This window comes from Haemaphysalis longicornis, unplaced genomic scaffold, assembly GCF_048455015.1.
Source record: "Haemaphysalis longicornis isolate Haplotype H1 unplaced genomic scaffold, Haemaphysalis longicornis Haplotype H1 scaffold_3, whole genome shotgun sequence".
Lineage (NCBI taxonomy): Eukaryota > Metazoa > Arthropoda > Arachnida > Ixodida > Ixodidae > Haemaphysalis > Haemaphysalis longicornis.
The window spans coordinates 88,216,509-88,232,860 of NW_027526335.1; the positions used below are offsets into that span (position 1 = coordinate 88,216,509).

A 16,352-nucleotide genomic window follows, 5' to 3' on the forward strand; every position below is an offset into this window, starting at 1 on the left:
AGTCTCGAAAAGAAAAAAAAAGCGCACCCACGAAACAGTTCGAACAGTCGCGCCAAAAGCAAACTTGAATTGGGCAAATGGATTTGGCTCATTTTTAATAAGAACTACGACCTGCATGGGCGTTATCTCAAGTATTTTCTTGCCACCTCTTTTCTAGAGGAAAGTTGCTAAGTCCTTGCGCAGTTTTATCTGACTTCGTTTTTTCGTTTTGTGGATCTGGCTGAATTCGGAAAAAAAAACTCAAATAGACTCCGGATTCCTGAAGAAACAGTGGGCCGTGACGTGGACCCTGTGCCCACGAGGTGAGGTGCGCGGGGCGTAGTCTTTGCAGGGTAGAACAGCTCCACACCAAATGCTCTGCTGTAGCCTGTTTGGCAGGAGCCAGGCCGAGAAGCACGTCGACTAAAATTGTTACCCAATACTAGGGTTTAATGTCTAGCTTTGAAGTCTCCTGCTTTCAATTGATACCCATTGAATAATCAAAGCCCATTTAGAAGGTGGGTAAAACGAAAACCTTTCTCCTATGCCACCTGAGTCCAAAATCCTAACTGCTTTGACAATGTTGGAATGACGCTATTGGATAGACGGCTTTATAACATGAGAGACTCGAGTTTGATATCCGACCACAGGAAGAGAGAGAGAGAGAGTAAACTTTGTTCAGTTTGCCAGCTGTCTTGCTTAGTCGTCGGCCGTGAGCCCTTGGGCTCTGGCAGCGTCCTCAGCCAGCTGGACGGCCCGGCCAGAGTTGATCTTCCGGGCTGGATCTGAGCAGTACGGTCTCCCACTGTTCACTGCTAATGATCGTGCGGCCATTTGTGATCGCCTGCGGACATTGCCATAACATGTGCGCCAGGTCCGCTCGTTGCTGACATCTATGACACTCAGGGGAGTAGCGCCCTGGGTAGCAATAGCTATACACAAGTGTGTTTGGTGGTCTGGCGACTCCTACAGACCCACTCGACCACAGGAAGTGTTTTTTTTATGCCTTTTAAGCCTTTTTCAGGATGCCTTTGTATATCATCATCATCATCGCTTTATGAAATCCACTGTGTAAAGTTGGTTTTTCTGCAGAGCGTTTTGCTGCGACATCGAACGCCATCAGTGAGGCATAGAAGCTTCGCTTTAAAAGTACTCATTGTAAACATTGTACTCCAAGCGAGAGGTACCGGTTGATGACAAAAGACCTAAGTGAGATGTTAGGCGTCGGCACATGCCCGACAGTGCTGCTAAACTAGCAAAGTGGCGCCTACCTGCAGTGAAGTAGAGGGCAGCATTTTCCTAACAAGAATGTATGCTGTTGACATTACCAATTCTTTGATTTCAACGTAATCAATGAATCACAGCACAAGCACCAGGATTGTTGACTTCAAAAAACCTGTCCTCTACTGTGATGCTTAGCAAACAGCTTCGCACGGTGGAGAATGTTGGCTCCGAAAGGCACGGAAAGGCTCCTCAACAGCCTTGCACTCGATTCGGTGGATTGCAATGCGCAGTGGAAGAGCCCGCATGGAGGTGGCTCAACGACTCGGTTGCACTGTTCTTAAGCTGCACTTACTCTACCAGGCACAGTTTAACAGACTCACCGCGCAACAATGGGCGAAACTTGATGCTATCAACACAGAGGCCATACGCACCATCACAGCACTTCCTAATGTCACCCGGATTCCTCTCTTACAGGAACGCACCCAACTCAATCCTATCACAGAGGTTGTAAACCAGCGCAAAGAAGCAAGATAGCTCGGGCACTTTATATACCAGTGGTTGCAGTGCTTCATTTTACATTTTTGTGATGAGCCTCCCCTGACTTCAACGTTAGACAACCTTCCACCGTGGTGGTATACAACGACAACCAATAAGTCAACAAAGCTTTGTTTCCATGACCAGCCAGTGCCAACCTCTGACACCACAGTCCCTAAATGTCACTGTGTATTGCATGCAGACACAGCTCTTCTATTGCATGGAGGACGGACCGCTTTCATCAGTACCGCACACCCGGAACTCGACGGCTCGCGCTGTTACACCACCGACACTCTATACCCGCTGCTACTGGAGTGGCAGGCTGTACATGACGCACGCAAAGCTGCGAGCACACTCCCTAACATCATGGAGGTGCATATATACACAGACTTGCTCAGTGCTGTGAAGCAAGCGAACGACGCTTGTGATCTGCCTGCAGATTCACAGCCTTCACAAGACGTCACAGCTAATAATGTGTGTACATTGGGTACAGGGGCACGGTCAGAATATCCTGAACCAATTAGCAGACCATCTTCCCCACTCTCCTTAACCACCTAAATTCTCCCAGGGAAGGATTCACAAGGAAAGGGTCCAGAGGCCCCTCCCTTGTGATCCGCGCTCCTGTCTTTTAGGTCCGGAAAACCCTTCTGAGAAGGGTTAATGGGCCCTAATTCCCCTGTGTGTCGGCTCCCTCCCCCCTACTCTTTCCCAGGAGGAGGAAGTTCCTCTTGCGAAGCTTCAGGCTGGGGTGGCCCTCACACATTGAGTCACCTGAACTTGGGGACCTTCACCAGAAGACCCAGAAACTTGTCCCAAATGTCCGGCAACTGAAGCTGATGAGAAGCATATTCTGTGGATGTGCACGGGAACAAGGACAGCTCGGATCGATGCTCCCAGATGGGCTGGTCTCCGGTGGGATAAACCAAATGATGATGACTTAACCGATAGGTGAAAGTAGATAGGCACTGCAGGTCACTGTCCTCTAATGAACTCCACTAATGAACTCCCTGCACATAACTGGACCTCATGCCTGCTTATATACCCAACCACTATTGTCGGTTTCCTGTCTATCAGTAATTTTTGTGCCCCCTCTTGCACTCCTACTTTATTCTCTACTCCTATCTTTAAACCTACTCTCCTATGCCGCGTGGCAAAAACACGAAGCGAAAAAAAAAAAATGAATGTACTAGCAGCCTACTATCCCCATGAGCTGTGAACAAGGGTCAGCAACAGCTGAACATTAGCCCTAAAGTTATGCTGTGAGGTATGTTGTAAACCAGTACACAACTTGCTGTACAGGTTTGGTGTAGTTGAACACACAATTAGGCTCAACGTTTACACCGCCTAACAACCAACTCATTCTGGTGGATTGTCCAGTGGCAATGACAGCAGCCATCAAAAGCTTGCAGTTTGTTCACCACTGCCCATTTGGCTGCGGCGTCCACATACCAACCCACAATTCTCCTATAGCATTCAGGGGGATCGATAAGTGACCGCAGCCGCTGGAAGTTGCGGCCGGTACACCAATTACCATTGGCAATACCGTCAACGTGCCCACCAATGCCAGTTCTTTCACAACTCAATAAAAAGTGATGCTCACACATTGTCGCATCGTAAGAGAAAGCTTAGGTACATGATGCAACTTTTTTCCCTGAAGACAAAGAAGTGATCTCAGGTGTTGGTAGAAGAGGACGATGAGGAAGAATGGCGGCAATCGCACTCACTTTGTGTGTAATGTGATGTAAATACAGTTATTTTCCCTCTACCGAAGGTGTTGTGGTCGTGACAGTACCCCCATAACTTTTTGCAGTACTACAGACCCACCCTTCCTCCACCGTTGGGAAAAAAATATTCCAGTCATTCATACAGCTACAATACGAAGCAGTCTGAGGTGTGAACACGCTTAGGGAGTGCCCAAGATGCTTTAATGCGAATCATGCGACTTACTGTCTAACCTACATGTTCCTGTCTGAGTGTCTGCAACGGATATGGCCATATCCACCACGTGACCAGCCATAGAGGTGGAACAGCAGCAAGAGACACTGTGACACTCAGTAACAATAGTAACAACGGCACAAGAATACTGCAAGCTCCCTACAGGCTTTAAGGCATATCAATTAGCTATAAGTGGTATGTGTGCTGAATGACCATTCAAAAACAACCTCTTTATTACCTTGCAGCAGTCGGTCAAGACAATTCAACACTTCAGTCATTTTGCCTCTATCACGGGAATTTGTTGCTGCCACCTTAACTTCCCTGCACACTGAGGTCATCACGTCTGCATTTTCTTGCATGTGTGTGTTACCACTAAGGCACAAGCATGCTGCTAGGATTAGTTCCACATTAAGCTAAACCATAAGAGCGCCAGCCATGTACAAGATGACTAACGCATACAATGAGAGGTAACCTAAGTTGATTCAACTCCAGATGGCGTTCAGAAAATGTAAGCTGTCTTGTCAAATGCAAAAGGTGACCACAGTTGACGTCGATGTCAACATGGTACCGAAATTCTGTAAAGATAAAAACATAACGCATTTGGGTTCATGCGAGGTTTGAGCGCAGGTCTCCAGTGCAAAAGGCGAGTACATTAGCACTGGGCTAACCCAGCACCATGCCAGAATAGAACAAGAACTAGCCCGACGCATGCCTTGTGTCAAGTGAGTGGAAAAGTCTTTGAAAATCGCTAACATTCACCTTCAAATAGCAAAAGCAGACTTATTTACCCAAAGAAATTTTTTATTTGCAGTCCTGAGGATCTCGTGGGCCGTCCGGAACTGCTCAACACAAATTCTGCGGCAAAAGAAATATGCTCGTCAGGAGTATTTCTGGGCATTCCAATATGACAAATAAAAGATCCCAAATGTCGAATTCGCTGTACATGCTCTGCTGAGCTCATTTTGTGAAGTTGGACTAAGGAGGAGATGTGCATAGCTGAGAGCTGTACAGTGTATTTCTACCCCGATGCTTCAATGAAATATTGATATAAAGCTCTGTACCTTACACTGGAAGAACGTTGCAGCCTTCCAAAAGCAGCACTACGCACAAGTCACTTCGAGGGGGCAATGTATTTACATTTATTTACAGTTAAGACCCTGCCACCAAAGGTGTGGTCTAGTCGTCGTCTGTTCGTTGCCTGACGTTCCTTTTGCTATGGAAGCCGATCTTCCGTTTCTTGAAGCCGGAAGTCGCATCTTCACCATCTTCATCCGGAACAAGACTTCCCACGGTCTTTTCTACAAACTTCACCCTCGTAGGGACGTCCTTGGGAACGGTGATGACCACCTCTTCGATGTCGGCGCTCCTTTCAGGAAGTTGCAGGTCTATCTTGGGCGTCACCCTGGGAATCGGAGAACACGTGTAGGTCAGCGACGGCAGCAAAGAGCACGAAGGTTACTTGCACCTGACTTACGAAGACCAATTGTTTGTGACCTTTTGTGACACTGTAGAACACAGCTGAGTTTAAAGAGGCTATGAACATAGCCGTGCACAAGGTTCTCGATTAGGGGGGGCAAAATGTTACCACAGCACCCCCCCCTCGGCATTTCCCGACCTCTTAGCACTGAAGGCCTAATGGTCAGAACGCAGTGAAGACGAGGAATGGTTATGCGTAAGAACGTATTTCATGCTACACATGTTATTTACGAGGAAAAGTAGCAAGAGGACAAGCTCCGAAATTAGGGCTTAGCGTCGATAGTTATTTAATTGTGATTAATAGATTACCTTTATTCGATTAATGAACCGATTAATTGGTTGTGTTCATTCAGGAGAATAAGGCCTAAATGTGGCGCATTTTTTTCCTTTGATGGTCGCTTTCATTGTCAGACTGCCGATGTTACTGAACACAGTTATTTTACACGATCAATGGTAATTCGTCCAGTTGCGGAGGTCAAGTGGTTTGCTCAAAATTTCTGGCAGCAGGGAGTTTTTTTTTTTTTTCTTGTTTTCTTGGTGACAGTCATCCCGGCTGTGCTCAACACACGTTCGCATGGCGGTGAGGTCACCGAGACGCACACCAGCATATTTACAACGGCTGCTGCGCCCCTTCAAGGGATCTAGGTTGTCGCTGGCGCTTGGTTCGCGGGGCTCCGATTAAAATAAGTAACCGTGACTAAACCACTCATGGATTAATTGAAAGGTTAATCCAGCAATTGCCCACCCTTATCTGGAATAGATGCAAAAATGAAAATAAAGTGATAACGTGTTTCTCACAGTGGCCTGTTTTTGGTCCCTGCCTTTCCAGGGCTAAAAGTAGACAGCTTTTGGCAGGCAAGACGAGGGTTCTTCGGCTGCCATTATCGTGAAAACACACGCATGGTCATATCCCTACGGGACAGGTTTGATTGAATAAAGGTAGGGGACAAATTTGCTGCCACCCTAAGATGATTAGGGGAGGCGGCTGCCCCCCCACCCCTCTGTAGTACCCACACCTAAGGCTATGAATGCAAATAAAATTGCTTCAGCCAAAACACTGCATCGACCCAACAACACTGCTGCCAATTTTAATGCAAAAAATCCCGGGCCATCTCCACTAACATGAAACCTGGGGAGGGGCGAAGCATGCAGTGTACAAGTGTATTCTTGGTGCCTTGGCATTTTTGCCAACGGCGATGAAACTGTACGGGGGTTGAGGTATACAGCTTTGCTCTAAAAGTCTCTTGTCTTTGAAGCACGAAGCTCTCTAGCGCGAGGAGTAAACGAGTGTGCCGGTGTTTTTTTAATACGCGTTACGAAGCGCTCCAGCACAAGGCATAAACGAGTGTCCCTGTGTCTTTTTAGTATGTTTCCTGGCGTTTTAGTACCGCGACCACGAGTAGAACGACGATTACGATCATGACAACAGGAGACGCCAACAGCTAAGCTAGATGACAGCGCCAACTCACCAGCAACTGTCTTGCTTGGCTATTATGACATAACAGGGACTTTGTTTAACCGATTGATGGCCCCTGACCAAAGCCACCACCAAGAAACCAGACGTGACTATTTTCGTGGAGCCTCTAATTCCGTTTAATCGTATGATTTGAATGCTAAAGCACATTATGTCACTGCTGATGTTGCGTAGCCCGGAATTTGGTCATTTTTCAGTACTTTTCTATCTTTTTTTTTTGGTTAAAAAGATGTCCATCGGTGCTGGGATTTAACTGAGTCAGTTATGGAAGGCTAGCTCGTTTAAAGCAAAGAAAGCTGTGTTTTGTCTTCATGGTACCTTTATGCCCTGAATGATGGTTTAATGAATATCTATACAGTTGAACCTCATTATAAGATACATGGATGTAAGAGACAAATGGGTATAAGAGACACTATTCCCCCACATGGATGGCCGCCCTGTCTTGCCATTACTTTGACCTCTTTTATAACAGACATCGAATGGAGAAGATAATCGGTTATAAAGGACAAGTTATCCTTGAATTTCTGTCAACAATCTTGCTTGTAACAGACATTTTAACTTTAGATGCGGTGCCACTAGTAGCTAACTGCAGTTGCGTCTGTTGTAATCAAAGGGAACGACAGACGCCCGCAGTCGCTATTTATGATAATTTCAGCAAACACACAGTGGTTCAGTCAGCTATGAAATGGGGACGAGAAGCCCTGCCAATGGAAATGCAACGAAAGCTTAACGCAATGCGTACAAGTGCAACGGCACATGTGGGCTTCTGCGCAAGCCAAGAATACCAGGAGTGCGCAGTGGGTTCTCTCAATCGCGTAGCTCCCAATTAAGAAGCATCGCAGATGTCGAGTCCTGGAAGCCTGATGAACAGCCAGAGATCACAGCGAAAGAAGCTGAGCACTCTGGCTATTCGTCAGGCTAGGGAACTCGACATCTACGATTCTTCATCTTCCGCAGACAGTGAAAGACGAGAAAGCTTGTAGAAGCTGTTGTAAAAAACAGTGAAAATAGTCATGAAGCAAACAAAGATTCAGAACTACCTATTTCATTTCTTAAGGTGAAACGAATTAGAATAAGCCTTTTGCAACATGCTGTAGCCTTCCTTTGGCTTATTTTAGTTGTACGGTGCCCACATTGAACTATGGGTTGATCAGTTAGTGAAAACGTGGTTCCCTGCTTATAAGAGACCTCTCATATAAGAGACAGAAACTGCTCCCCGGTACGCATCTCTTATGAAGGGGTTCAACTGTATACGCCAACTAGTGCAAGCAGTACAGTGCAAAAAAAGAACACGAATAGAACTGTGCTATTGTGGCCACACTTAGAGGGAACACCGGAGCGCATAGCACTCGGTGCTCTCAAAACAGCTAGCAGCATGATGGGGAAGCAGTATGCACACATGCAGCACGCAACGATTTCCATCATGTTTATTAAATAGCTTTCTAATTGTCTGCTATATATTCCCTGCTTTGTGGGAGCTAACGGAGGACATAACACTGCCCTGAAAAACCCAGTTCCTGCAGGAAAATGGCATGCGAATAAACTTTTCATTCACATTTTATGCTAACATGTACTAAAATCATCGCCGCAAAATAGCTCTATTTCCGCCCCTTGACTTGACAGAAAGTGGTAGTAGTATATAAATGATCCCTTGTTTGCATTGCCGGCAGAGCAGCTAGAACACGCTCTTTAGGCCTGGGTTCAGACACATTTGCACCCGAAATTTGTCGAACTCACTCAAAAAAGTATTTTCAGGAGATCAATAATTATGAGATGCACCGTCTTCAGAGTTGGGTGACATGTGTTTAAAGGGACACTAAAGGCTGAGTGTGTTGTTGGTTGTAGATGACACTCTTTAGATTTGTTTCAACTTTTATTTGGCAGCAAACGATGCTATCTTTGTTCGCAAATAAATAATTACAGCTGGGAATTCCCTCTCCTGTTTCCCTTCCTTATTTCTGTGACTCAAAAGTGTACATCTCACGTAGTGAAAAGGTTTGATAACAAAATGGCGGTCATTGACCAAGTCAAATGAACAGTTTGATGTTCCGGATTTCATACGGGATCCTTGATTACATTGTGAACAAAGATCCTGTATGGGATCCGAAATGTCAAGCTGTTCACTCGACTTGGTCAGTGACCGAAACTTTGTTATCAACTTACGACCTGACCAGACAGACTTCTGTCGAACCCTGGAATACATAGTGAAGAGGGTGTGCGGTCAGAGCTGCGGTCAGAGCAGAGGGCACTTAGGAGAAGAAGTAGAAACTCCTGGCACAACTCCCCAGCATGGCAGCTGACCGCCCGACGGACCGTTTAGATGACTGCGCCAGTAGTCACAGAGTTTTGTTACTGGTTGTCGTACATAAATCGACACGGACGGCCAAAAGAGGCAATAGCTCCCACATTCACTAGCACAGGTCTCCTGTCTGTACTTGTGCGACTATGTCAAGCATAGCACTAAATCGAAACAAACAAATCTTGCCACCAGTGTAGAAAGAGCACCTGTTTAATAATGTTTAAGAGCTAAAGTTGGTGCCTTTTTCAAGGACGTGTGCTGAGCAGACAGTTTTGCAAACATTTATTTTATGCTTTAGTCCACCTGCTTTACTTTTGTTTCAAGAAAGCATTAAACAAGCTCCACCAATGATGTTTCACCAACGATTTGTGATGTAATGAACAGCAGTGCAGGAAAGCACACAAGTGTTATTAAAACCCCTTGTAAAACCAGCAACTCAGAGCCCGCTACTGGGGAGTCGTCAAGGTATACAGTGAGGTGGATTTAACTGCCACCAACGTACATTGAAGTGAACTTCAAGGTCAATGGGAGAGACCTTCGTTCTGCAATGGCCTTAAATAGGCTGACGTGATGATGATGATTGCCACTATGGCCAAAAAATTCTCCGCAACTCTTTGCGGGCACCTGCAAGAAGTTCTGGAGAAGTTACAAAAAATACAGCCCCAAACATGGCCCACTTTTCATGCAGGCATACTTACTTGGGCTTGACTTCTTGCCACTGTCCGTATGGACTTGGTTTGGGCTTTGGCCCCATTCCTGAAGGCTCCTCTGGCTCTTGTTCCTGGGACAGATGGAGACGGTTATACATACACATTTTAACACGTGGCACACAGTACCAACTGGAACTTTTATGAAAAACTGCCAAGAACAACCAGCAAGCCTACATTGCAAATTGGTATTGACTACATTCGAACGTGACAAATATTGGTTGCCGCGGCTTCCTCGCATTGGCACTCAGTTTGCTGAAGCAGTGGTAGTTTTCTTATTATTTATTATTGCTATTTTTTTATGCATCACTCAGTGCAGCTAGGCCCACATATTCATCAATGCTTCCAGGCGTAAAAGCATCCGCATGTCTAGAAATGGACTGCCGTGGAAATGCAGTGCCCTGGAACATATTTCCATCACAAAACAAACATGGACAGATAGCAGGAACTACGTGGGACAAACACTGGGCTTATTGGATCACCAGTTAACCTATAGAGCCATGCAGGTGCTGTTTCCATGAAAACCCATACGATACCACACAGCAGAAAAAGCAAATAAACAAAAACAGTGAAGGGGAGATAATAATAACAAGTGCAGTGCAAACAGTGAAACACGTTGTAACACATTTTATCTGACTGCATTTAGATGACACCACGCATACAAGATATTTTCATCTTCAGTGCGGGGGGAGGAGGGGTAGAGGGGGGGGGGTTGGCTGTGTGTTATGTTCTGGGTTTCCTAGAAAATAGCACTTTTGCATGTTAAAAAGCTGCATTTGCTTTCTTTGTGATGGTAATATTTTATGAGGTTTGAGCAACCATCTAAGCCAGCTTTTTGCCTCAAATGTCTTGCCTGAAGAATAACCAGAAATCTTGGAGAAGGAATAAATTGTTGAGTGGATGACTCTGCCATCCACAAGACAAAAATTAAGAACGCACAAATAGAGTACGAGTCACAGACAATGTTGCTCAAGGCAGGAGGAAGAAAGCCACCAACAGCCGCTAGCTTAACCCAGCTGTTGAGATACTATCTGAGCACCAAAATACTGCAAAAGCGAATGAAATTTGCGGATTTTAGATCAATATTTATACGTACCCCTGGGACAGTGAAAGACACTGGACAATCTTTGCCTTCGGAGGATATGCCCACATTTTGCACAACCCAAACTGTTGAGCAGGCGGCAAGTTCTTTTTATCCCAACTTACTGAATTTGTTTCTGTAGTAGCACACGCATGAAAGAAAAAGGATTAATTACCTCTGACGCAGTGCCCTCATTGCTTGCCTCCGCGTCATTGGACAGTGGCACATAGCCACTCTCGGGCTTCTCCCATGATGATTCTGTGAGGCAACACCAAACATGTGCAACCTCAGCGCTTTTATAACACACTTGCTAGAAATATTTTTCAAATATAAAAAACCATGCCCTCACGTTTTGTTTTGTCTAATTTAATATTTGGGCAACACAAAGGTGGAGTGCTCGACTGAAAGATAGTAAGTGTACCTGACAGCTCCACATACTAAAGACAGGAGCAACGGAAACAGTCCATCGGTTCTAAATAAAGTAATGTCCTAGCCAAGGATAGGAGCACTAAGGTGAAGGCACTGGTTTTCCTTGTATTTACAATCGACCAGTTCTAAAGAAAATGCTACACTTGTATCCCAAGTACACCCCCACCTCTAAATGGCCTTTCTCTACATTTCTAAACTACTTTCCTTGTTTTCCGACAGGCTATTTTCTGATCACAGGGTCAACTGTTGCCCACAGTAGTTTCAAATGCAAGTCTTGCAATCTCTGGTAATTTTACAAAACTTGTTGGGGGGCTACTTGGTTCACGATTCTTGAATATGTTTAGCGCAAAAACCAAAGGCGGTACACAAGAAAGGAGACAGGACAAGCGCTATTCTATCTCTTAGTGCTTGTCCGGTCTCCTTTCTTGTGAACCATCTTTGTTTTTTGCACTAAACATATTTAAGAATCTTGCAATCTCTTACACCACAAGAAAGAGAGAGAGACAGTGTGTGTGTGTTGATGTGTTTGTATGATCCTAGTAACAGTTTTTCTTATGATAATGTCAAACCAACTGATTATCTATATTTCTGACAGTGATGATCTACCTGGAAAGCCAGTCTGCAACAACAATGGCAGTTGGTTGGTGAGGTTTGCTCCACTCTTTTCACCTGTTCATTACCCTTCCACAAGTGTGAGTGGCACCTCTATGTCCGCTTGGCTATTGTATTCCACTCTTTAAGGCGGTCTAAAAGCCTCTTCTTAATTTTTGTAGATCTCGACATTGTCTTATTTGCCACTCAAAATAGTTTTGGGAAATCACATAGGAAGCTTTAAAAGCAAGTTTTCTGTTGTTTACAGATTCTGGCAAGAGGAGAGCCAACCAAGATACTTGTTCTGAAAGTTTCATACCTTATTTGAATGTTTTTGACAGTCCCATTTCCCATCAATTGAAAACTATTTGCAAAATACGTGGAAAGAGGTCCCCACAAGTACTACATAGTTTTCAATACATAAGACCGCGAGAACAAGCACTTTTTTCTACAAGTCTGAAAAGAGTCTGGGCAAGAACATTTGCAATGCAGTGATTAAATGACCAGCTGTGGCAAGTCCATCAGCTTTGCTGTGAATAACATTTATAGTTACGAAATTTTTGGTGCCCCTAAATGACACATATGTGGGCAGTTATGCAGCAGGCATTACAAACTAAATGAAAGCAGTCTCCTGCAGTTGATAGCATACATTGCAAAGCAGTGTGTCAACAAGTTTTACTGAATAATTAGTGTCAACCTAATGAATCTAAGGAGAAGATGGTCAAAAGCCTTAAAGCTACTCTTTCAGCGTATATGACTTGTCAGTCAGTGGCACATTAAACACAAATTTACTACACATCAGTTAATCAGGCTAAGCTTTGAAAGCCTCAAACGACAGCTTTGAAGTATAACGAAGATGGTGCATTTCCAGGCTTATCACCTAATTTTAGCTTCTACCTGGTCAAAAACTTGAACCAACCTCCAGTCTCCAGGTTCCAGTAGTAGGTATCTCCGTTCTCGGTGACGCCTTCGAACCAGGTGACCACTTGTGGTGCTTCGACCGCAGTTTCCCTCTCTTTCTGTGCTGCTCTTTCTTTGAGCTTTGCTTCTTCAGCTTCATATTGAAGCTTGTTTAATCTCGAGTCTCCGCGTTCAACGTCTTGCTGAAATGCTTGCAGCGCTGCCTAGAAGTGTGTGAAACAGTAACACAAATGAACACTCTGGATTTTTCTGCTCGTCGTGGTAGGGCCCTGGCCATTTTTATTTTTCTTACCCACCTGGTTAATTCCATCCATCATGTTTTCATAATTTTGTTGAGCCTTGTGCATTTTTTTGCCCTTCTTCATGATCTGTAAGGACAAAAAAATCCCAAAAGATCGTAGAAAAAACATAATTTCTGAAACTTGTGCCATTTTTCCAGCAGCTGCCTCGCAAAGCAATAACCTCACCTCTGTGATTCGTTTCTGGACATTGGCCTGGTGATTTTTGCCCCTTTCATGGAAGTCAATACTCTGCGCAGTCAAATAGAAAGGTTAAAGAAAAAAAAACGTCTCCAGAAAGCAGCTGATTAAGAATACTGCACGACAGTGACGTCGCAGCAGTTCTCACCGCTTTGTTGTCGGCAAACCAGCACTTGCAAGCTTCACAGAACTTTTTTGGCTGCGACTTCCAGTAGTCCGCCCTAGAATAAGTCAGAAGAAAAAGAAATAGTGACATCAGTCAATTGCTAGGTGTTCCTGTCCTCCACAAGGCAGCAGCCCAACACCAAAGCACGCCATTACTTTAAATGTCACTCAAGCAGGTCAAAAGTGAGCCTGTTAGTGTTCCTGCATGACCTCGTTGAGTATTTTCGGAGAAAAGTGAGCATAACTTTTGATATTTCCGTGAATTTCCCTTTTATAGTTTCAACAAGGTAGGAAAATGAAAGCGCTCCTAGACATTGTGGACAAGTACGCAGCTTTGTAGTTTTTAGCCAATTTACAGGCTTTACCCTATAAGCCGAAAGCAAAACAATCTGAGCCCGCCGAAACTGTACTACATAATGACAGTGTAGTGAAAATTGCAGGTAATGGATGAGCAGTGATGGATGTAGTTGGAATCCACGTACATTGTTAACCACACTGTTTGGCGAATCGTTTAACACGTATCAAGTCGCGTGAAGATTGGATGACGACGACTGCGATTGGCGATTGGAGTGGCTGAAGTTTGGTGAGGCGAAAAAGGTCTGTGGGGCAGTGTTTAGAGGAGCACGGTGTTTATAGGAGACGGTACGCACAGAGAAGGCATACGACAGTATTCGTCGCGTCAACTGCAGAGGTCTCCAAACACACAGGGCTCCAGATCTTTGCTAAAAAACAGTGCAATATCGGGCATCCGCTGCAGAATTGAGGCATTGAGGGAACAGAGCATGAAGTTTGCTGCCGAAAGTAGTAAAACGCTCCAATAGACGTTCAACGATACCACACCTCACGGTTAACTGAGAGCTGTGAAATCTTAGTAGATTTCCCATCAGCATGAAAACTTTGTGGGCAGCGCCGCAGTCACAAACTGCCCAAAATTTAGAAGCTTCGAGCTAGAGGAATATAAAGATAGATCGCGAAGGTAGCTTACATCTTTGAAGCGCAGTTGAAGCGGCTCACGCAGGAAGAACGGGTACAGTCAGCAATATACACTCGGCAACTACAACAAACGTCGCCTGCTACAGCGCACACGAAGCGTCCATGGTGGATTCTTTTGGATTGGCCTCTGTTGGCTGGACTTCATTTGGCTTGCACTGGCACGGCACGACATATCCGCGATATCCGTTCGCAGAGTTCCCGTGCTGTGTCGTCTGCAGGCAGGAAGCTCTTCTGCACCGCTTTCACCACTCGAAATTCCCCTCGCCGAACTGTACACATGGTGGGGACCTATATAGCCACGCTGATCCATTATCCAGCGCTGGGCAGCTCTGACCCAAAGCCCAGACGTCACCGCCGGCCACAAACCGACAGCCACACCGCTCCGCTAAATATGTTAAAAAATAAATGTTCCCCAAAACGAATTAAAAACAAAATAAATGAAAATGGGAACCAACCTGCACCAGCTGAGCTATAGCAGGTTAAAGCCAATTAGAAAAATAAATAAGGAAGGACTAACAATCGTTTACATTAGACTTTATGAGATTAGCCTAAGGCCTAATAAAGTGATTTCTCTACTCTAACGGATGGAAAGTAACGCTAAGTAGACACGCAGAAAGCGTCGAGCCCGGAGTTTGCGGCAGGGAGGCCAGAGATGCTGGCCGCACTGCGGAGCATCCGGCCGCTGGACCGGCTGCTGTGGCCACCGGGCTGTGTCAGCACAGAACAGGGATGTGTCAGGGAGCGGGGCGGAGTCCACGAGGTCCTGGGCTTCTACTTGGACGCATTGGGACTCATCCCTACTCCGCTTCCTGGCCAGTGACTAGGCACCAAAGACTGTGGGCGGAGCCCTAGCAACTTTCCCCTTTTAAAGCAAAGCTTCTATCTCTACCTGCCAACGGTTCATTTGTGGCGTGCGGGAAATATTCTTACACCGTGCGTGCGGGACAGGAAACCCCCAACGCGGCTGGGGATGGGGAGGGCGCTTTTCACTCACGGAGCACAGTGTAGATGGCGCGGCGATAGGGCGCTATTACCCAGCGTTCCCCGCACGCAGGTAACTGCTCGCACCGGAGGGCGCGTCGGCGGGACGGTTTGTCGTCTGCTTTAGCGACAGTTTTGGGCCTGTTTTGGCGCTGCTTCGCGGCCATTGTGCGCTTTCTTCGCACGGCTTGATGAACTTTTCGGACAGAACCTGCTGGGTAACCCGGACCCGACGGAATTAAGTGAGCGTACGGCAAAGATACGTTAAGGATTGGTTTGCAGGGCGGGAAACCAAAATGTAGAGATTACATACTGGCATCTGGCCGCTAGAGAAACGCTACCATTTGCGCAGTGCTTGCCACGAATGGGACTCTGTTCTGTAAATTGGTGAATACCAATTCGGTTGTGCACTAGATTTTTGTGGAGCCACGTGTGGGAATTCAAGTGACGTCGCATGGGCAATTGTTGTGGGTGTTGTTTAAAGCTTTGCTTTCCAACCACCTTCACAGCGTGGATTGGAGCCAATTTTAACTCTCTTGGTACTCTCTCTCTCGCGCGCTCATGTGTGCGCGTTGGGGGGAGGGGGGGGGGAGTGTGCGTGCGCGCGTGTGTGTTATCATTATTATCATCATGTTGCAGACTATCTATCTCTCCTTTTCTTCTATCCATCTTTTTGGAATCCCCTTCCTACCTCCCCACAGCAGTAGGCATTCCTGTGTCCACCTCTAGGTGTGACAAACTACGTACGCCTGCTGGTGGACTTTCTTTTCCTTTTTCTTAGCAATAAATTTATTCATTCATTCTAGGCAATTAAACGCTAGCGGGAAGAAATTCACGCGTTGAACTACCAGAATATACCATATGCAGGATGGCGTTTGGCAAACACTGAAGTAATGAACAGCACGCTACCGCTGTCACTAGATATAAAGGCATACAACTGATACGTACTCCCGGTTTGAAAAATTCCCTAAGCACTTCTAAAGAAAACTTAGTTTGGCCCGACAAGCCATGGAAAAAGCAGTGACAGAATACGCCTAGGGATAGGAAACGAGTTCCTCGGATTACCGAGCAGGGGAAACGGAGT

General features: G+C 45.7%; 1 protein-coding gene across 1 annotated transcript; it reads right to left on the bottom strand.

Annotated features, from left to right (window-relative positions):
• Nucleotides 1-4,787: 4,787 nt before the first annotated feature.
• Nucleotides 4,788-14,438, bottom strand: LOC144174793 (WW domain-binding protein 4). Its single transcript, XM_077703684.1, has 8 exons — nucleotides 14,280-14,438; nucleotides 13,278-13,350; nucleotides 13,118-13,180; nucleotides 12,947-13,018; nucleotides 12,649-12,853; nucleotides 10,885-10,967; nucleotides 9,620-9,702; nucleotides 4,788-5,074 (listed from the first exon to the last, which is right to left on the bottom strand). Coding segments are annotated over exons 1-8 (807 nt in total). The 5' UTR covers nucleotides 14,282-14,438; the 3' UTR covers nucleotides 4,788-4,848.
• Between the last annotated feature and the right edge of the window lie 1,914 nt (nucleotides 14,439-16,352).